Below are 23530 nucleotides of genomic sequence, written 5' to 3' on the forward strand. Positions count from 1 at the left end.
CCACTTATATTTAATGTAATTACACATAAGGTAGGATTACATCTGCCATTTTAAATTTGTATTAGGTCTCTTTTTTTTTCTTCACTTTTTCGGTTTCCTTATTCCTCCATTCCTGCCCTCTTTTGTGTTAAATAGATATTTTCTAGGGTGCTATTTTAATTTTCTTGTTTCTTTTGCTATTTTTTAAAAAATTTATCTTTTAATGGTTTACTTGGGGATTAAAATTAACTTCTCAACTTAGAACAATTTATTTTGAGTTAATACCAACTTAATTACAGTGGTATACAAACACTTTTCTTTTATATAACTCCTTCCTTCCCCTTTCCTTTGTGCTATTATTAATATACTAATTATATCATTATGTATTAGATTCCCAAGAACATACTTATGATTATTGCTTTATGCAATTTCTTTAAACCTGTGTATTAGTCCCCTGTTGCTGCTTGTGTAGAAAAGAGTTAATGTAGCAGGCTTACTGCTTGTCCTTAGAATCAACCACTTATGAGGTCCATCCTTGGCTGGCATTTCAGGAAGGCCCACCTACCTGACTGATAAGAATGGTATACTGTGCCTAAAATGCTTGTACAAAGAATATAGTTTATTCTGAACACTGTTTTTTCTGGGAGTCTGGACTTTGGGTTTGTGCTGGGCAGAGGGTACCTGTATGATCAGCCCCTAGTAAAAACCCTGGGTGCTGAGTCTCTGATGATCTTTCCTGGTTGGTGACATTTCATACATGTTGTCATAACTCATTGCTGGGGGTGGAATTAAGTGTGTCCTATGTGATTCTACTGAAGAAAGGTCCTCGGAGCTTGCCCTGGCCTCCCCTGACTTTGCCCCGTGTGCCCTTTCCCTTTGCCGATTTTGCTTTGTATCCTTTCACCATAATAAATTATAGCTATCAGTGATTATATTGTTGAGTCCTCTAGTAAGTCATTAAACAAGTCTTGAATACTCCCTACATACTGCTGTAACAGCTTATGGCAAATTCAATGGCTTAAAACAGCATAAGTTTATTACCTTACAGTTTTGGAAGTTAGAAGTCTGAAATCACTGGGTCAGCATTGCTGTGTTCCTTCTGGAGGCTTTAGGGGAGTATCCATTTTCTTACCTTTTCCACCTTCTGGCAGCCACCTGCATTCATTGGCTCATGGCCATCCCATCCCATCTTCAAAGCCAACATTTGGTCAAGCCTTTCTCATGCAGCATCACTTTGACACTCACTTTCCTGCTTGTTCCTTTCATTTATAAGGACTCCTGTGATTATCTTGGGTCTAGCCAAATAATCCAGGATTATCTTCCCATCTTAAATTTCTTGATTTATCATATCTGCAAAGTCCCCTTTGCCACTTAAAGTAATATATATGCAAAGGTTTTAGGAATTGGGACCTGAACATCTTTGGGGTCGACTATTTTTGGACCTACCAAGTTGGATAGAGAAATATAAAGAACTAGAAACAAATATATTTATGCTGTCTTTTATCTTTACTTATGTAATCATCCTTACTGGTGCTCTTTCTGCATGTGGATTGGATTTACTGTCCAGTGTCCTTTCATTCCAGCCTGAAGGACTCTCTTGTTATTTCTTGTAGGGTAAATTTGGTTGTGAGGACTTCTCTGTGTTGGTATATCTAGGAATGTCTTAATTTTGTCTTCAGTTTTGCAGGATGCAGAATTCTCGGTTGACAGTCTTTTTCTTTTAGTACTTGGAATATGTCATCCCACTGCCTTCTGGCCTCCTAGGTAACCAGCCGGAAATCACTTAGCATCCTGGTACATGATGAGTTCCTTCTCTCTTGCTGTTCTCAAGATTCTTCGTCTTTCAACAGTTTGATTATGATGTCTCTAGGTGTGCATCACTTTGATTTTATTCTACTTGGAGTTTGTTGAGCTTCTTGGATATGCAGATTGTTTGTCACCATATTTGGGAAGTTTCTGGCCATTATTTCTTGAAATATTCTTTCTGCCCATTTCTTTTTCTCCTTTTGTCTTGGGACTCCTGTTATGTATTTGTTGGTGTGCTTGACAGTTTCAGTTGTACTTTATAACTTCAAAATTTCTATCTGGTTCCTTTTATAATTTCTGTTTTCTTTACTGATACTGTTTGATGCAACATCATTCTCATAGATTCTTTAGTTCTTTAGACATGGCTTCCTTAGTTCCTTGAACATATTTAAAATAGCTGATTTAATGTCTTTGTCTAGTTAGTCCAACAGTTGGGCTTCCTCAGGGTCAGTTTGTTGATTACTTTTTTCTCTGTGTATAGACCACCCTGTCTTTACATGTCTCATAATTTTTTCTTAAAAACTGGACGTTTAAAAAGTTATAATTAACTACCTCTGGAAATGAGATTCTCCTCCCTCCTCAGTGTTTTTTGTTTATTGTTATTATTTGTTTGTTTAGTGACCTTCCAGAACTGATTTTTTTAAAAGTCTACGTTCTTTGTTGTGCGTGGTCATTGAAGACTGGTCAGTTAATTTAGTTGGCAACTAATGATTAGACGGAGATGTCCTTAGATGCCTGGAACCAGAAAGTCTCTCAGTCTTTTTTTGAGAGGTTCTCTCTGTATGTGTTGGGGCTGGTCTTCAACATTCATCTAGGCATTTACAACTCCATCTTAGCCTTCACTTACTGCTGCACAGAGCCTCAAGGTTAGCCAGAAGTGAAAGCCTCAGGCCTTCTTATGCCTTTCTTAAGTATGCAACAACGCCGGGTATTTATCTGACTTCTAGATTCCCAGGAATCTGTTGGAACTTTTCAAAACTCCCTGTTGACATCCCTGTTGACAAAATAAAAGCATTTTCCATCTTATTCCTCAGCTTTTCTAAAAGAATTTTTTATTAACCTATTGTTTACCCTAACTGTTCTCCCCTTTCTCAGACAATTGAGATGTGCAGCAGTGCCTGTGTTTGGTTTCAACAAACGCCCCAAGCTCTTTGCACTGTAAGAGCTTTGAGTCAGATTAAATAAAGACACTCGTTGAAGTGGAGTCTACCAGCCAACCACTAGACGGTCAAATAATGACAGTTTTTTGGGACTCAGACTTTGAAGGTGTTCCCATCCCGTTCTGCCCTCCCCAGTGGCTACAAGGCTGTTCATTTTCACTGTGACTGTGGACTGTTGGTTTACCTTGCAGGGGGCAGGGGATAGAAATAGGGAACGTCAGACTACCACAAGGCTCTCTCTTTTTATCAGGACTCTTAAATGCTGCCCAGATTGCTGTAAGCCTTTGGTTAATTCCAGAGTCCTAAAAAAGTTGATTCTGACAACTTTTTTCTTTTATAGAAGAGAGATTTTCTGTAGGTCTTTACTGTTTTTGTTGATGTCCTCCCTTTTCTCGCAAACATGACCTTTTCTACTCATCTTTGTATCTGCTATTGCCCTGTAGGAATTTGAGTTTATTAGATTAACTCTTAAGATTTTGACTCTCAAAAATTCTGAATTTTTTTTTCCAGCTTAGATAGACAGAAGCCTAAAAAATACTGAGTTAAATTTAATATAAAATAGTAGTGATCTTTAGTTTGTTTTCAATAATTGAGTATCTGGGAAAAATAAAGCATCTCTCCCCAGCAGAATGTGTGAAGTATTAATATTGTATATTTCTCATTAGTGTTATTTATACTTTTTCTTTTGTGGCTGCCTCTTCTTTTTATTGTTAACATGTTTGTCTTTTTACTTCCTAAGGCAGTAAAGAATGCTGATGGGAGAACTATTTCCCTAATTTTCAAGTTGTCAAGCTGGTTGCCATAATGGGTGAGTTCAAACTAAAAGCACTTTTCGTCTATAATTAAAAGATGAGAGAGAAAGATTTTTCTCTGTGTGTATGAGAAACGTTTTTATGAAGAAATTTTATGATGTAGTAGATTTAAGTAATGTTTTGTATTTATTTACTTAATAGATTTTCAGTTAAAGCACGTTTTGTGTTAACTGTTAGGGTTTTGGGATGACCGTTTTATGTAGGACATAGTAGGGATATTCAGAATAAATTGTTAAGATGGATTGTGATTTTTCTTAGGATCTTAGGATGGATTGTAATCAATTTTCTTTTGATGGCCAAAGAGAATACTTGATAAAGAAGCCTGACTTTTAAAAGTTGAGTAAATGCTGAGGAATGAATTTTTGTAATGACCCAACAATGTTATAGATAGACTGAAGAAAGTAGCAGCATTAAAATAATAAATTAAAATTTTATAACAGAACAGAGCAACATATCATTGGTACTCAGGGAGGATATGTTTTACAACTCTCGTGAATATCCTGTTATCTTGTGAGTATCCTGTGGTATCATCATGTTAAGGTGAAAGGGAAGCTAAAGTATGGGAATAGGTTGTGGGTGTTCAGTTTACATATCATTTTGTTTTCTTCTTTATCTCCTTTTCTTTTTTATTTTTTGCCTTTTCTCCTTGGGGTGGAGGGTTCCAATGTGAGGCAGGGATTGGAGAGGGAAACATTACAGAGAAATGGAGCCAATGGCCCACTCTATCCTACATGGGGAAAAATGGACTGAGTAGTTGGAAGCTAAGTTTTTAAATTAGACTCATTCTCATGTCTTAACTGACACGTACTTGCCAGTGTTTGTCTTTGTCACAATTTGTCACACTTTTCCAAACACTTGCTTAACAAATGTATTATTTACTCTTATATGTGTATGTATGACATTATAGGCCAAAGATCTTAAATTTGTCCATCATCTTTCGTGGAAGGTCTAGCACACTTTCGTGTGTCTACTTGTGGCAGATGTGTAAGCCAAAACTCTACCTTCCTACTTTTTACATTTCTCTTTTTGTAACCATGAGTGCAGTGCTGTCATGTAGTCCAAATTCTCCACTCTTTTCAGCTTCACCTCTAGTTCCAAATTGGATGTCCTTTTACTGAACTCCTGTCAACTTCATTTTGGTTATTTTCACTTATGATCTGAGCTGTGTATTATACAAATTGATTTCTACCTTACTTCTCAAATAATGCTTCACTATAGTAAGCCATAAAGCAAAGAACAGTTATTGCTTAAAAACATATACAAAGGTGAACACAGAAAACCATGAGTATTTAAGAGTAAATCACAGATAGCTGAATTTTTGATTGAGGATGTTCTCCTGTATTTTTTTTTCAAATATAATTAATAAGCATATAACGTATCTAATTAACTATTTCTAGTAAAAGATTTTATTTGAAATTATTTCCCAAATGTTTTCTGTGTTTGTGCTCAGCTAAATGTTCTTTCAGCATGTGTCAGAAACCCACTGCTTCTTCATTGTGACTTGGTCAGACTCTGGGATCCTCTGGGCATCCTCACTGCCTTTTGGATCAACTCATCATGTTTGACATTTATAACCTCCCTAATCTGCCAAGCACCTGTGACCACCACAGAGATTCTTAATAGAGCAAAACCATCTAAGAACTGTTAAAAACAATGCTAATAGTGTGTGTTCACTACTTCGCTTGATCTTTCGTGGATTTGTTAGCTTACATCTTGTCAGGCTCCTCAAAGTAAGTTTCCTGTTGGGTACTTATCTACCATGTGATGCTTCTTCAAGCCAGAAAAAAGAAGGAACTCTGTTAAGTTGCCCTTCATTTGTATGTCCTCTCCTTAAGAAGTTACTTTTATTCAAATTCTTTACTTTCTTACATCTACAATAGAAAATACTTCTCATTTTTTAAACGAGGAAATTAGTATATGTAAATATGATAAGAAATTTAAGCCAAAGCCTTCCCAGGCATTTATTTATTTAGTATTTTGATATTGAACGTATGAAAATGCCTAAATTCAAGTGTTTAAGTTTCTAGTAATGAAGGAAATAATTGGAAAATAAATACACTTAAATATTAGAGTTCCTCTCTCCCCAGTGTAGAATTAAGGATCTTACCTTTCTTAAGAAGGTTACATCAGATAATTTTATTCCAGTTGATATTATTCTCAGTTTAGTCTTTTTTAAGGGAAGATGTATTTTTGTCAATAAATGACATAGTCAGGCTTGGAGCCATGGACAGTATACATGTTGTAATTACATTATGCTTGACTGGTGCAGTTACTATTTGGCTAAGCTAATGTTATGATGAAATTTTGTGTTACAAAGGATACTTTGTGAAGGATTATAAACATTTCTCTAAAAATGGAAATTAATAAAATCTTTAGAGCCGTTAATTTTAATATGCAAATAGTTTCACTATATAGCAATATATTGAGTGATATAAAAACTTAATATATTAGAGAAGTCAGCTGTTTGTGTATTTGAAAGACTGATGAAGCCTTTGAATTACCACATTCTTTTTAATTATTTCCCCTTAGAGTATAAAGCATGTTTTAATTATTACTACTCTGGAACATAAATTATTGCTCACCAAAATGGTTGCATTTTAAAATGTAAGCAGTAAAGTCCCTCAATTCCTTTATTTATCGGTTGTTGATTATCATTAGTAGAATTGATTTACTAGTGAAAATCAATTAAATTTTTCCTGAAGTTTTCCAGAGAGCGTATAATTCGTATTACTAGGAGGCTCGTACTTATAGTCTTGCAAAGAAATCTTTGATGTATTTGGAAGAGATGAAAAGTTCATAGTTCATGATCCTTTCACTCAGTTTTATAGATTCAGTACTTTGAATGGATTTTTCTTGCATTGTTACTTTTTAAATTGTTACTGGCTGAGGTCATTAAATAGTCTGTTAAATGTGTGTAGTCATGTTGAGCCTTATGGTGAAGAAGTTCAAGAAAACACTTCCAAATATCAGTAGTGCATTATCCACAGATAAAGATTTTCTTTGTTTCTGACTTGAAGTACTGATAAAAGAGAACTCTAAAAGGAATTCTGTACTTTGAATATACATGCTAAATAATGATGATATTTATAGAAAGTTGTTTATTGTTTTAATTAAGATTTTAGGTGTCTTGTTGGTGTTTTGTTTAGGAGTCATAGAAAATAACACACGGCTGTTTTGACCCATATCCTAGGATGTTACATCATTAGAAGAATCAGAATGACTTTTTCTTGCCTATAAATGTCTCATATGTGGACACCTAGTATGTTGCTAGTGCTTGGAGTATAGTGCAGTTTTAATGTTACTTGTTTTCAGTTTTTAAAGAATTAAAATTTTATTTCACCAGAATAACAGAAGTGTAGGCATTGAGAATGTTCTAGATGCAGTTTTGCGTTAATTTTTGTGTGTGTATGTGGTGAGGAAGATTGGCCCTGAGCTAATGTGTTGCCAATCTTCCTCTTTTTGCTTGAGGAAGATTGTCACTGAGCTAACATCTGTGCCAGTCTTCCTCCGTTTTATGTGGGATCCCGCCACAAGGTGGCTTGACAAACAGTGCTAGGTCTGTGCCCGGGATCTGAACCTGCGAACCCTGGGCTGCTGAAGTGGAGTGTGCAAACTTAACCACTATGCCACTGGGCTGGCCCCACATTAGTGCATTTTTTGCATTAGATTTCACTATAAATTTTGTGTTTGATGTCTATGATAAATACATATTGAAATTACAATTCTGTGTGTATGTTACTTTAAAAATACGTAGATGATCAGCAAGCTTTGAACTCAATCATGCAAGATTTGGCTGTTCTTCATAAGGCCAGTCGACCAGCATTATCGTTACAGGAAACCAGAAAAACAAAATCTTCATCACCAAAAAAGCAGGTATTTGTTTCAATAATATTTTAATAAATATATATTGTTGTTTTGTAAATTATTTTCCTTGAATATTGTGATCTTATAGAGAGTTTGTTTACAGTGTTTAGCTTTTACGCTTTTGAATCACATATTTTGTTGTCTGTCATGCATTTTTCCATAAGAGTGTATGTTTTTAAAAAACGGTAGTTTTATTTAATGTGCTAACTGCTCTCTAAAACTGATATTTCATCCATTCTTAAAGCACTTAAGATAAGCAAATGATTTTTATTTAAAATAGTCTATTATTTTGTATATTTACAAATGAGGATCATTTTGATTCTTATAAAGATAATTTGTTTGGGATGTCCACTATGAAAAGTGGAAATATACTATTCTACATTTCCCTTTAACAGTATTCTCAAATGTCTTCTCGCCGTGATGCCGTCGCTGATAGGTCTTGGTGCTTTCCTCTTGAGCCCAGATTCAGCAACTTGGTTCTCAACTCGGCTCTTTGGCAGACACTATCAGTCGATTGGAGTTGACACTGAAAATGAAACCTCCCTCCCCTGCTTTAAAAATAGCTCTATTTTAGATGAGTGACTAAGGAAAAAATGATTTGGAAATTTTATGTGATCTCTGAAATGATTTGTCATTTCATTACAGAATGATGTCCGAGTCAAATTTGAACATAGAGGAGAAAAAAGGTAAAGAAAGAGACACTACATGCCGGTTTGTTGATGTAATCAAATGTGCATCCTAGTTAAAGCCATTAGAGATTCTTTCTAAATTTTAATGAAAATTCATGGGTTGCAAGTTGAGAGTGGAATAATAGTCCTTGGTATTGTGTAACATGCACTTAGACTTAAGATAGAATCTGTCAAAATTCAGGCTAAACATTAAAAATTACTGATGTTTTTACTTCGTAATATTAGGAAATACATAAGATCATCACCTAATGCACCCTTTAAATATTACCATTTCCTTCTATTTTACTCAGTGGAAATTAAATATATTTCTCCTCATCATAATTATATCATTCCTTCAGATGCTCTACAGAATTTATGTATTTGGACTCAGCATTCACAGTTTTGATTATTCTCAGATGTCGATCATACGACATGTATTTAATTAGTAACATTGAGGAAAGAGAGTTGGAATGGTGCTGTAAATTATTTAGCACAGGTGTAAGCCTAGCCTTCCACTGGATATCTGTGTCTCAGTGCATTGGTGGAGATGGTGGTAGTGGTTGACAACAGAATTGCTAGCAAGGCCTAATAGGAGTTAGAGAAGATAGGATTTCATTTCTGTTATTAGTATCTCATTAAATTAATTTAATGAAAGATCTATCCATTTTAGGGACTTTAAAAAGGCTCACAAATGATATAACCTGAAGATGTAAAAATGTTTTACACAGATGTTTAAAAAATGGGATATACCAGATACACCTTACAAGTGTTGTCAAATCTTCTTTTTTCCTATTACAATTCTTCTATGGATATTTTCTCAATTGTAATTTATTTTTTGAGTATTTACTATATGGTGGGCCATGAAGGAATAAAGTGAGTGAAACAGACATCATTCCTCCCCTTAGAGAGTTCACAGTCTAGCTACAGTAGTCTCCAAGCTCAGGTGCATGCTCCCCAGGGGCTGCACAGGCCAACCCTTTGCAATATAGGAAGAAAATACTAGAATTTTAAAATTTTAGTCCTCTAAAGATATTTATTTTGGGGGTATGCTTACATGATGTGCTCAAAAACATGGAGTTGATAAGGGTACAGAAATCAAAATTTGAATCCCCAAAGAATGGCTTTATTCTTCTTAACAGTTTTGTTGCATTCCGTTTATGGATGTCACATAGTTGGGTTTAATCACTCTCAACAAACATTTTAGATTGCTCTGTAATATTCATATAACAGTTTCAGTGAGAGTTATAAACTACAGAGCATTCTGAGAATTTCTTTTTTATAATTTTTATTAGGATAGAACAAACTTGAGTTTTTTAACTTTGTGTTAAGAATTAGTGCACTTGATCAAAATTGAGCTGTTGTAGTGTTCAAGTAAAGTGAATGTTAACATTTTTGCTTAATTTTGTATTTCTCTACACAAGAGATAAATCTGATATGTTATTTAACTATACCTAAAAAAATAAAATATCTTAAAATTCTGTCTCTATAGAATCCTTCAGTTCCCCAGACCAGTTAAACTGGAAGATCTGAGGTCTAAAGCTAAAATTGCCTTTGGACAGTCTATGGATCTCCATTATACCAATAACGAGGTAAACACATATAGTTTAACTTTCAGTAGTTCTTTGGAAAGTAGTGTGTTCATTTAAGAGATTGCTTTAAGACTGTTGTGCTTTTATTTAGGGATTGATAAGGATAGAAAAATAATCACAAGTAAATTTGTAAATTTTAACTTATTAAAGTGAATTTTTCCATTGTGGAAAATATTGAAAGGTGCTACTCTGCAAATAATTGAATGAGAATCTATTAAAGGAGGAAATATATGTATTACTAAGAAGTTTGCTACTTATTTATGTTTTATTTTTCTCTGTGTACTTTATTGATGAACTCTTTTTTTCTCATACTCTACACTTGACTACAGAGACAATAGAGCTTTGGTAGTTGGCCAGTTTCGTTAAAACTTAAAGGATTATTTTCATGTTGTAGACATGTTTAGATCAGTATGTTTATGTTTGGGAGTCAGTACACGTGATCTTAGAGCTCACTCTGGCGCTGAGGAGCTCTGTGTTCTGGGGAACCTGCTTTTGAACCTTCTGTAAAATTCAGTTTGGATTACATCACCTCTGAGGTTTCTTTCAGGTCCTATGAGATCTCAAGATATTGAGATCTTGAAATTTTCAGGGACGATGTAGTTAATTGGTTAATTTGTTGTTGGGTTTTTCTCTCAGAAAATACTTGTTGAATTTGCCAGGTATAATGCTGTCATTTGTGAATTGCAGCTCCTCATGGAGTTTATAGACTTGTGGTAGAAGCAGATAATTAATAAATGAATTGTATAAATATATGGAGTTCTTTGAAGGAAATGCATGAAGTGTTGTGATAGAGAATAAAGGCAAGGGCAGTAGTGGCCTATTTAGATAGTACTCAGGAAGAACTAACTGTGGTGCTGATATTTAAGCACTGAGACGAAGTGTGAGAGACCAACCCTGCAGGGAGTTTAGGGGAAGACCGTTCCTGGTAGAGAGAGCAGCTTGAGAGCAGTGCATACCAAGATCCTAAGACAGAAAAGACTTGTGCTTTTCAGGAATGGAAAAGGTGTGCAAGTGGGAATGGAGTGACACTGGAGAGCTCAGTAAAAATTAGTTTGAGAAAACATGTGAAAGTGCTTTGCAAATGTTAAAGCATTGTGCCAATAAAAATATTTGAAAATATTATATTTTCAAATAAATTCTTGTTAATTTAAAGCAAAAGAATATGCTAATGTAGCTTGTCTGAAGAAACCGCTTGCAGCTGAAAGTGGAAAATATTTTGATAAAGTAAAAATCCATATCCAAACAAATAATATCCCTGAACAAAGTGATGAATACCATCCTATAGTAATACCTTAAAATTTTATTTTTCAAATACTTTTTGGGTTTTCAGTTAGCCATGAACACCTCTTGTTGCCTGGCCCTGTCTTGGTACTTATTATTTCTGTTTGTGCTGGTCTGATTTTCAGCTGCTAGCCCCTGAGACTCTGAGGGCGTTTCAGAGGTACAGCCGTAGGATTTAGGCTGAAGTACATATGGGGGTGACAGGTGGGAGATGAGGCTCAAGGAGGGGGTGTGGGTGGGAGGTGGGGATGGATGGCCTCCACTTACCCACAGTGGTAACTTGCTGGATAGTACACCCTTTATAGGCCTCCTGCTCTTCCGTATCTTCCCCATTCCCCTACCAGTGCTTCCTAGTATTTTTTTCCCACATAAACAGACTTGAACTTGAATCTTTATCTCATGGTATGATTCTATGGGAACTCAGATATATCTTTGTTTCTGTTTGTTCTAAAATTATATCATGGAAAACTTTTAGATGCCAAGATACCTTAAGACTACAATATTGTCTTGATCTACCAGCCTAGTAGGTCTATCAAGAAAACTGTTAGTTTGACGTGATTTGTTCACATATTTTATGTATTCTAGCTCCTAGAGTTGCTGTTTCTTTTCTGAGTTCTCCCAATTTGTTTATATAATTTTTGTAGTGTTTTCTTGAGGATTGACATCAAACTAACTGATCTATAGTTTCAGGAATCCTCTCCCATTTTTAAAACTTGGAAAATTTCTCCATTTTCAATTTCTTTTGCTCATGATTTCTGAAAGATTTTTGGGAGTGATTCTACCATTATATATGGGTGGCCTCTTGGCAGGAATGTGGTAGAGGAGGCATTAGGGTAAGATGATGATGTTTAAAATTTCTTGCAATTCAGACATCCTGTGAGAGTCTGTGATTCTGTGAGTTACCCATGTCCTGATTCACATCATGACAAACCCAGTGCATGCTCTTGGACATTGAGGGTACTGGGGAAAAACTTAGAAGGGGTGTTAGTTTTGTGGACCTGTGGACAAACAAAAAACTTATTTATACTGCTTGTTATTCCAGTTCTATAAATATTTTTTCTAGTGTAATATAAATTCCAGTGTTCTAAAAGAACCATTATTCTATAAACTTCTAGTTTGCCAGAATCAAAACAACCAGGAAATTTAAGCTGGGATTGGTTGGATTTGTTAGTTGAGTTCCTCTTTAATAAAATGTTGAGTGTGTATGTGTTTGTTGTCATGGAGGATAGATGTGGGAGTGTGCAGGCAAAGTAAGTGGATGTTCTGAGATCTTTCCCACTTTAGATGAGAGAGGAAGGAAACTTTCTTAGGACTCTTTTCATGTTTTAATATGTAAAGTCAGGAAGATAATTTACTTCTTTCCAATTTAGGTTCTATTTAATGGGTTTTGGGACTCAAGTTTTAGTTTCCTTTCCAGGAAGGATTTATATTAACATATTACTGATCTATCAATAATAAGCCAGAGGGAAATAGATTTCATGAATGAGGCTGAAATGAATTCACCAAGCAGGAAAACATTATGTGGTTTATATAGTATACTTTAGACAAGCTGGGACTTGTTCTTGACTGTTAGTCCTCATTTTAAAATTTGTAATAGGTGGCCTTAGAACATACAAGGGATCACATTAGAACTGGAGGCAGTAGTCTAAGCTACTGCTCCAGGCACTCCTCCAGAATGTCCAGATTTCATGTTAGCAAACTGAAGAAGAGCAGAATCATTTATGTTAGTATTTTGTTTATGTGATTTAAACTAGTGTCTTTTCCCCCCCAAAGCAACAGTATCTTGGAGAAGTAGACAATCCAATTTATAAAGAAAATGTGTAGTAGAAGTAAATATTCAGGTTTTCCCCCTTAAACAAAAAATTGGCAAAACAGTCCTCATCATTGCTTTAAAATGTTTTTAGCGCTTAAAGTATAATAAAAGAATGTTGAAGACATGAACAAGATGTACCAATATGGTTCATTATTGATAGGAAAATGAAATGAATTTAATTAAGTAGAACAGGCTTGTTTTATAATACCAAACAGTTATTATTCTTTTTTTATTATAAGAAAATTCTCATGGGGAAAAAAAGGGCCTTGTTAGTAGATAGGTTGTAGTAGTATAAAATTAGCTACAAACAGGAATTGGGGATATAATTTCAAGTACAGAGTAAGTAAATGTAAGCAGATTGTAGGATGGAATTCACATTAGACCTGCTTTCTATTTGTGTCTGACAGCCTTTCTTAAAACAAGGAATTTTTTAAATAAAGAAATCTGCAGAGAATGAATGAACATCACGTCAGCTAGTGGGTTTGGGTACAGATGAAGCTTTCACCTTATCATATTTGTTGAACAATATTTACCAAGTGATTTCTCTTTCCTGTGCTCTGTGTTAATTGCTGGGGGGGCGGGGGGGGGGCGGTCCTTGTCCTCAAGGAATTTATACTGTAGAGGACCCAAAACTAACTAGGCCTTTACATTTGAGTGACTTATGTACTGTGCTGTAGGCTAACAAGTGTGAAATATGTTCACTTCTTAGTCTATCCTTCTTTCAATGAAATGGAATATACTTTGAAGATTATTGACTGAGTCATCTTAAACTTACTAAAGTTTACTTTTTTTTTAAAGAAGAAAAAAGTATTTTGATTTTAAGTTGTGTGAATCATGCTTTTTCTCATAGGTGCTTTGTCCTTTATAATCTCTGATTCATGAGAAGACTAATGAAAGCAGATTTCCACATTTAAGATTTACTATGGGATTTTTAGCTTATTTGTTTTAGAGTGTAGTAGTCAAATCACCAGGGTCAAAGAAGGAGCCCCAGGTGGTCTGTAGATTGCAGGCAAACTATTAATGGCACCCCTCCATGGCAGCTGTCACAGATGCTCATTGTATTTGCTGTGTTGATAAGCACACTGGGTAACAATACAAATCCATGGTTACTATTAAAAAAAAAACTGAAAGTTTCATCAATACAGATGGAAGATAGTACCTTTATTTTATACGGTTTTTGTATGTACTCCTTAATGCTGTTTTGGAGTGAAGATACTGTAACTTAAGTTCAGCAATATTATGGAAATATCCTAGAAAATTAATCTTTAATTTTTAAATATGTTTTCTGGAAGAATTTAATGGTTAATAAAGAAAAAACATTTCATCCAGATTCATTTTATGATTTCAGTGGTGGCAGGATGGCTGATCTAGTGGTTAAGATTTGAAGCTCTCACGGCTGGAGCCGAGGTTCGTTTCCTGGTCAGGGAACCACACCATCCAACTGTGGGTTGTTATACTGTGGCGGCTGCCTGTTGCTGTGATTCTGATAGCTATGCTACCAGTATTTCTAACACCAGCAGGGTCACCTGTGGTGGACAGGTTTCAGTGGGGCTTCCACCCTAGGAAGAGGGACCTGGCCACCCACTTCCAGAAAAAGTGGCCATGAAAACTATCTGAGTAGCAGCAGAGTATTGTCTGATATAGCACTGGAAGGTGAGAGGATGGTGCAAAAGACCAGGTAGGGTTCTGTTCTGCTGTACACAGGGTCACTAGGAGTTGGAATCCACGCAAGGCCACTAACAACCAAGGGTGGGAAGAGCAAAACATTTTAGATACATATATTCATGTGGAATTTCATTACACTGACAAAGAGCAAGGTATTTTGAGATTTATAATTTTGTAGTAATGGAGATGCTCCTGGAAGGACTTGACTGGGTGAGATGGCTGCATGATTCCTTGTGTTCCTTTTTGTTTAGTTGGTAATCCCATTAACTACCCAAGATGACTTGGACAAAGCTGTGGAACTGCTGGATCGTAGTATTCATATGAAGAGCCTCAAGATATTACTTGTAATAAATGGAAGTACACAGGTATGAACTGGGACTTTTTTCAGTAAGGATTATAGGCTTTATGCTTGTAAAAGCCAATATATGAAAATGGTTCCATTCTATAATCATCGATCTATTTTCAATATGATTAAATATAAATGTACACATTATAATTGCTATAGTTTAATATCCTTACTCCTTACAACTTTAGCCAAAATTACAAATAAGTATAATATACTATACATAAGAAACTAATAGAAACTGAGAAATTAGGAAGAATTATGTTAGAATTAAAATTCCCAAGAGTAGATTTGATGAGACCCACAAACCATATAGAATATCTAGGTTGTATTTGGTAGGGGAGAGGATTCTGTTTAAAGCCCTAAAGCGGAAGAAGAATAGCATTGATCACCCTTTTTCCTTTGTAGGCTACTAATTTAGAACCACTGCCATCACTAGAAGATTTGGATAACACAGTATTTGGAGCAGAGAGGAAAAAACGGCTTTCTATAATAGGTAAGAAAGCTAATGTTTGAGTCATGAAATGGAATGGATGATTTCTCAGTTTCTTCTTCATCCTTTAATATAGGGTGACACTAAACATAACCCTAATAAATAGCCTATCTCTGTGCTCACTGTAATTTACCTCAGTTAATTATGTTCTAGTATCTGAGGTCCCTTGAAAAGTTATGTCAAGTATTGCAGGATTCATAATCTCCAACTTACATATTTTCTTTCTTTAAATATCCAGGGTATTTTAATGTTTAACAAATTCAAATAAAACCTCAAACAGATAGACTGAAGGGAAAAACTTAAAAGAAATAATTCTAATATATTAAAATTAATGGATGGACTTAGTTCATAAGCCTTTCTCTAAGTTTTAGTTATTGCCAAGAATGCTATCAAAATAAAGATTGCCAAGAGTTTCCAGATTATGCTTTATTATTACTTTATTAGTATTCAGTTTTTATTTGTCATTAATAATACACTGTTATAATGAAGCTTGTGGTATAAAGAAAAATGGATCCTGTGTGCTGTTTTTATAGGAGGTCTATTAGAGAGGCATGGGCTGGGCAGAGGGGCGCTCTACTGCCCAGTTGTGTGTATCTTCTTCAATTTGTACAAAACATTGATAATCTACATTTTTATGTGATAAAAGCATTACGTTGCTCAAGCGCCACTGGTATAAATATTTTTAACAGGGCAGCAAGTGTGATCATTAAAGATAGCATGAAAACATGCGACGGATGGATTTGAAGGGGAAAGCTGGAAGAGGAAGGCAAAGCATGAATAGGGAAGAAGTAGGAGAGTGGGACAAAATAAGAGATGGTGTGGGGAACCTAAGACCAGTAAGAGAAGAGGCGTGTTAGTAACAAAAGAAAAGAGCCAATTGATCTGTGAACCACCAAAAACTCTGTTACTCATCTTCTGTTTTGGTCCCTAGAAGAAGCTATTTTATGACTACTTCCTTCCAAGTGTGTGACTTATATAAGTCCTACTTTTGGTTTCAGAAATGCTGGAAATGTGAGCAGCAGAGATAATATACAAATAAAATAAAAATTTCTTTTCTTCCTTTGGATATATTTTGATATAATTTAAAATTTTGGTGAAAAAACATGAGAGATATCTGAATTCAAATTCCGGCTAATTAACCTGAGACTAGTGACTTTGTCCACATCTTTAAATCATGGGATTGTTGTAGCAGTAAATTGAGAGAACACTTTTAAAGTACATTCTACTTTTCAAACTAGAAAGCATGACTATTATTAATCACACATTTCTTTCTTTATTTCCCTTATCACATTATAGTATCTATCATTTTTTTTTAAAAGATTTTATTTTTTCCTTTTTCTCCCCAAAGCCCCCCAGTACATAGTTGTATATTCTTTGTTGTGTGTCCTTCTAGTTGTGGCATGTGGGACGCTGCGTCAGCGTGGTTTAATGAGCAGTGCCATGTCCGCGCCCAGGATTCGAACCAACGAAACACTGGGCCGCCTGCAGCGGAACGCGCGAACTTAACCAGTCGGCCACGGGGCCAGCCCCTAGTATCTATCATTTTAAAGTAAAAATTGCCAATTCACTTTAGTTGCATTAGACAGAACAAGCTAAATGCACTAAATTGACGTTTTAAATTCATTTTGAATTGAAACTGTACTGAGTACCTCACTCTTGTTCTACTAATAAATATTCTTATTGTTTGACTTCAGTGCCAGAAGAAGAAGAAATTGGAAATTATAAAGTATAAAATTTCTGGTCTTTTATTGGCACCTCCTTAAACTTGGAATGGCTTTGATAGATAGGACTATTATCTTTTTTCCTAATTCACTGACAGTTCTTCCTTGTAATTATTGTCATAAAAGACAGCTAGAGGAAAAACTTCCTTTGGGCTTGGAGTATATGCTGGTGTGGAGGTTGCAACCAAGAGTGCATTGGCATACCCAGTACTAACAAAAGTTAAGAAAAATGGGGTATCAAGTAAGGAGATGAAGATGTTTTCATAGCCTTTTTCCCCCCATCTCCTTTTAGTAATGAATATATTGATCTTCTTTTATAAACAAGGGTATATGGAAGGAATAAAAATATTAGGGGCCATGTGATCATAGTTGTTACAAAGCCTAAATCAACTGCTGGCTCAAAGTTGAGTTCCTAATCATTTTAGAGTCAAGTGTAGAAAATTCTCTCTTTTATGCACATCTCTTGGTAATCATTTTGTTCTCTTTCTCTCTGTCTCATCACTAACAGGTGCTGGCATATACTTAAAATGACCCCTTTTACATAAGGCAAAAGCCTTGTTGGCTTTAAATCTGACCAGAACTTAAATGCCCACGTAACTGCCCCTATCTTTTTTATAGTTTAATTTCAAAAAATTAGGAAGAAAGGAGAGAAACTGTGTTAATAAACATGGCATTATTGCTGTAGAGCCAGGTAAAAATAAAGTGAATTATTGTCTCATAAGAAATGATGTGATTAATTAGATGAACTATATTAGATTCTCTGATTTTCCAAACTATGAAGAAATTTAATTCCAGGAATATGGCTTGCCACAGAAAAGCTGAATTTTTTTTTTAACTCTTTATTGGCTCTGTAGTGCTCACAGATTCATTTTTTTCCTTGTTAGCATGGCATGTGTGGTTCCTGCCTGTTGTTTTCCCTCCTGCCTGAGAAGTAAGCCTCTAATGATGCACAAACTTTGTGTTTCCTTGCACACGCTACACTGTTTCAATTCTCAAAGACTTTGCTAGCACCACTCTCTCTTTTTTTTTTTTTTGAGGAAGATTAGCCCTAAGCTAACATCTGCCACCAATCCTCTTTTTGTTGAGGAAGACTGGCCCTCAGCTAACATCCATGCCCATCTTCCTCTGCTTTATATGTGGGATGCCTGCCACAGCATGGCTTGCCAAGCAGTGCTGTGTCCGCACCTGGAATGCGAACCAGCAAACCCCTGGCCGCCCACATGGAACGTGCTCACTTAACCACTGTGCCACCAGGCGGGCCCCAAAAGCTGAATTTTAAGTACCCAAGAATAAAATCCAGGATTCCAAATTGAAAACAGTTTAATATGGACTAAATGACTAAGAAGTAATCTCACCTTAGGTTTCTAAAGATTAAAGAGAGGGAATGGAAAGAACATCATGGAGCCAAATGTGCATAGCACGTGTTCATTATGAATCATTTCACCATCACAACACCCTTGCAAAGGGGGCATTTAGTCCCATGTTTACAGATGAGGAAACAGGTTCTTGGAGATTGGATAACTTTCCCACAGACACACAGCTGGTAAATAACTAGAACTGGGATTCAAACTGAAGTCTGACTCTAAAGCCCGTATTCTTGCCACTACATCCTGATGCCTTCCATAAATTACAGTAAAAGATAACGTACGTTTGGGTACAAATGACCTCTGGAACTTCAGAAGCAGTGACATTTATCTAAAAATCTTCATTGTATTATCAACCCCATAATGCAGTTGTCAGCAGTCAAAAGAACATACCGCTTAATAAGTAGAAAGGAATATTACAGTGAGGTTAATAATAATAGTAGAGTGAGAATTTATAAAGGTATAAAAACATTTGAAGTTTTACAGACATGACTGTTCTGATAAGTTTTAATAAAAACTGGATTTTAGTTGCTAAAATTATTCATACTCTAGTCCAGAAATTCTGTGTGTATATATTTAATTAAAACAAATTGGTTCCCTGCTGATATTTATAAAATCATATAATTTTTCTCCTATGAGGTCCCACTAGTAGAGATAGAAGCTCCCCTCCCCCAGGATACATTCCGGATGAATTACACCAGGTTGCCCGGAATGGGTCATTCACCAGTATCAACAGTGAAGGAGAGTTCATCCCAGAGAGCATGGACCAAGTAAGCAAAAGCTGGATGTGGTTTGTCATTTCATTTAAAGGGATGTTGTGTGGTTTGGCAGGTATCTCAGGTGTGTGTGTGTGTGTGTGTTTTACCTCTTCTCCAATTCTATATCTTCTTTCGTAAATGAACAAAACAATAGAAAATATAGGAAAATGCCCACTAGTTTTCATCTGCTTTTGTGCATTTATGTATAAAGAAAGCCGGATTTTCTTATATTGCTCATCCATAAATGAAGGAATGCATTTGTTCATAATCCTGCAATTAACATTCAGACCTTTTCATTAACACTTGAGACTACAAATATTTAACTTTTTGAAACTGGGGTTTGTCAACTTTCTGAAACATTTTTAAATGTTTTTTAATTTTTAAAATGTTTTGAAAAGTTTTTTAGCGTGGAAGTATTTTCATGGAGTTGTTTCCTTACATTACCTTGGCTGCTTATACTATTGTAGGAGTTTACATTTTCTAATAATGTAGCAGTCACGGTGTCATTAGTCTCAGTTTGAGTGGGGCCATTGTTCAGTTTTCAGTAAGCAAAATTATGTGAAATCTTTTAGCTTTTAATTATTTAGCTAATAGACCAGATAGAGAAAGAATATATTTCTCTTAGGAAAATTTGAAGTTATAGCCTACCTAACAAGGGACAACTACATTTAAAACATTTAAAAATGAGTAATTCTGGGGGGTGACTGCTGTTTGATAGGAGGTTTCTTTTTTGAGAACTATAAGTGTTTTGAGATTGTGGTGAGGGTTACTCTCAATATACCAAGAACTATTGAATTGTATGCTTTAAATGGGTGAATTTTACGTTACATGAATTATATCTCAATAAAGCTGTTTAGATTAAAAACAGTAACTTCTTGGTATATCACATTGAATCATGTTGGAACTCTTCATTTTTCTAGATGTTGGACCCATTATCTTTAAGCAGCCCTGAAAATTCTGGCTCAGGAAGTTGTCCATCACTTGATAGTCCTTTGGATGGGTAATGTTGATTGTGGTTTTTGTTTTTAAATATATGTAGGTAAATAAGCGCATATATATATATATATATATATATATATAGCATGTTGAATTATCAACTGTTTTGTGCTACATTCAGAGGAATGTAATTGATACTAGTCTATACTTATGGCAAATGAATTTTTGACAGTTTTGACAAATCCCTTAACCTCATGGGACTGAGTATTTGTATTAGTTAAAATGATATCTGATTATAATATTCTGAGTATTCCTGCTTGCCAAAATTGTGTGTTTGAAGCTAAATGTAAACTTAGAATTTATGTACATTTTACTTTTAAAACTGTATTGGTGAAACCACTATCAAATTTTTCGTTACTGTGTTTGATTTTGGAGATTTCTTGAGTTGTTCACCTGTTCAGGATTATGTTCATCCTGGTACTAAATTATAAATAACTTAACATTCTTGGAAATTGCGGCCCAGTATGTTGGTTGTCGTTTAAAACTTAAGGGCTTTTGTGAAGTAGCTGTTCAGGAATATAAACTGGGTCAAGTTGCAGGGTGAATTTTTTGTTAGAAGTGATTCCTCTCTCCTGGTCTCAATAGGATAGTGTTCACCTGTAGCACACAAAATTACCCTGTAGCACACAGAGTCAAATCTTTATTAACATCTTTACCTGTTTAGTCTCCTCTGTGATTGCTTTATGAAAGCAAATTCTGGAAATAGAACTAATGTTGTATGGGGATATACATTTAATTTTCTGTTACCTGTATACATGAAGTCTTTGTGCCCCTGTCTACCTCAAGATAGATATTTAAAACACTTAAATTCAGGGAAATAGTAATGTGAAAGCTGTATGTCGAGTGCTTAATATTTGAAAAACACTGTCCTGAGCGCTTTACATATGTATACGTATATGTATATGTGTGTGTTTGTGTGTATATGCATACACACATATATATAAACCCATATATATATGTACTTGATGAGTTAGAAATTATCTTTTGTGTGTGTGTGAGAGAGGAATATTTGCCCTGAGCTAACGTCTGTTGCCAATCCACCTCTTTTTGCTTGAGGAAGATTGTCGCTGAGCTAACACCTATGCCAATCTTCCTCTGTTTTACGTGGGATGCTGCCATAGTGTGGCTTGGTCTGCTCATGGGATCCATACCTGCTAACCCTGGGCCACCGAAGCAGAGCATGCAAACTTAAGCACTACACCGCTGGGCTGGCCCTATTATCTCTTTTTATAGATGTGGAAACAGTCTCAGAGAAGTGATTTGCCAAGGTTGCAACAGCTAGTTAAGAGACAGAGCTAGGATTGAAACACTGGTGTTTCCAAACCTCTCTAATTCCAAAATATATCATTCTTACCACTATACTCTATGGGTTAATTTTAAAAGCCAGGCTCTTTGCCCACATGTACCAAATAAGTGTTTAAAGAGGTTTCTCTTTTTTCACTTATGTTAACATTTCAGAGTGAGCTCCTTTATATATATATATATATATATATATGTATCTCCACACATACATACAGATCAATATTGATATTGCATAAAGATTTTTTTAAAATGTCTTATGTACATACTTTCTCTTAATTTAATGTGACATTTTCTTTTAGAGAGAGCTATCCGAAATCACGAATGCCTAGGGCACAGAGCTACCCAGATAATCATCAGGAATTTTCAGGTTAGACTCTACATTCTAAATGTTTACGTATTGAATAATGTTTTGGCTGGGAGGGAGAGGGAAATTAAAAAATAAAAATGTGTAAATGTGTTTTTCATCATTAGAAATATTTTTTATTTTTTTTAATAAAATATAATTCTCTCATATGTCTTAATAGACTATGATAACCCTATCTTTGAGAAATTTGGAAAAGGAGGAACATATCCACGAAGGTATCATGTTTCATATCACCATCAAGACTATAATGATGGTAAGTTTCTGGCAATTAGACCACAAGAACAGTTTGTTAAAAATATCAAAAGTAATCAAAATAAAAATAAATTTTAAAAAATTTGGTATTTATTTAATACCGTTAGAAATAAATTGTTCCTAAATCACTTAGTTTTCAAGGGTGAAGTGGTGCACCTACAACATGACTGACAAACAATAATGTACAACTGAAATTTCACAAGATTGTAACCTATCATTAACTCAATAAAAAATAATAATAATAAAAATACGAAAAACAAAAAAATCACTTAGTTTTCTACTTAAAAAAATTTATTTAGAGAAATCGGATAACTAAAACTATAATAACAGCTTTATGCCAACTTACCTCATAATACTTAATTTCCCTTAGATGAAAAGGAGTAATTAAAAAATGATATTAAGTAGAAAATTACTCCTTGATGATGAAATTCATACTTGAATTATCTTTTTAAGGGAAAAAATATTATTATGTATAAACTTTCTAGTTTTTGTATTATATTTTAAGTCATTATTGGAAATGAGAATAAAATGTATATAGTTTTCTCCTTTTTATCCAAAAGTGAGAGAATGCTATGATTTTATGAATGTTTGTGTATTTTAATATAAGAGATTATTTGAATTTGTATTCAGATCCTTTCTTTTTCCCCCACTTTTCTCTTCATTTCTGTTTTCACCTTTTCTCGTATTTTCATTTATGACTTCATGATTCAATGTTGACCAGAATATTTCCTTGAACTATTTTAAAAAATACTACTCATAAGTTTAAAACGTATAATTAAATAATCATTGCTATTTCAGTTTTTTAGCCTGGTCACAGGACAAATTTCTGCTCCTTATGTTGCAAGTTTTAAATACTTTCAATACAACATACTAATAAAAGTTGTAAGGTAATTCTGTTTTCATCTTGTAGGTCGTAAAACTTTTCCAAGAGCTAGAAGAACCCAGGGGACCAGCTTCCGGTCTCCTGTGAGTTTCAGTCCTACTGATCACTCCTTAAGCACTAGTAGTGGGAGCAGCATCTTTACCCCAGAGTATGATGACACTCGAATAAGAAGAAGGGGAAGTGACATAGACAACCCTACTTTGACTGTAATGGACATCAGCCCGCCCAGCCGCTGTAAGTCATGGAAACTGGCACAGTGAGATGCACAGCAGCACTTCTACGGAATTTTATGGTATTAAAGAGAGTAAATACCAAGCCAGTCCTCAGGGTGATACCATCTTCTCAAAAGAGGCAAAAATAGTATTTCTAAAAGTGGTTGGAATGTCAGGTATAGGCATGGTATTACTGCTAATTCTG

The 23530-nt window shown here is 35.0% G+C and overlaps 1 protein-coding gene across 3 annotated transcripts in view; it reads left to right on the forward strand.

Annotated features, from left to right (window-relative positions):
- Positions 1 to 23530, forward strand: part of MAP3K2 (mitogen-activated protein kinase kinase kinase 2) — an 89121-nt gene that overhangs the window by 46501 nt on the left and 19090 nt on the right. For all 3 annotated transcript variants that reach the window (XM_023621962.2, XM_070240561.1, NM_001309254.1), the window contains 11 exons: positions 3685 to 3753; positions 7512 to 7630; positions 8267 to 8307; positions 9779 to 9878; positions 14889 to 15002; positions 15389 to 15476; positions 19198 to 19328; positions 20237 to 20316; positions 21914 to 21981; positions 22139 to 22231; positions 23141 to 23347. In XM_023621962.2, the coding sequence (XP_023477730.1) occupies positions 3750 to 3753; positions 7512 to 7630; positions 8267 to 8307; positions 9779 to 9878; positions 14889 to 15002; positions 15389 to 15476; positions 19198 to 19328; positions 20237 to 20316; positions 21914 to 21981; positions 22139 to 22231; positions 23141 to 23347 (1045 nt within the window). In that variant the 5' untranslated portion in view covers positions 3685 to 3749. Of the gene's footprint in view, positions 1 to 3684; positions 3754 to 7511; positions 7631 to 8266; positions 8308 to 9778; positions 9879 to 14888; positions 15003 to 15388; positions 15477 to 19197; positions 19329 to 20236; positions 20317 to 21913; positions 21982 to 22138; positions 22232 to 23140; positions 23348 to 23530 lie in introns of those variants that run through there.

Source organism: Equus caballus, chromosome 18 (assembly GCF_041296265.1).
Source record: "Equus caballus isolate H_3958 breed thoroughbred chromosome 18, TB-T2T, whole genome shotgun sequence".
NCBI lineage: Eukaryota > Metazoa > Chordata > Mammalia > Perissodactyla > Equidae > Equus > Equus caballus.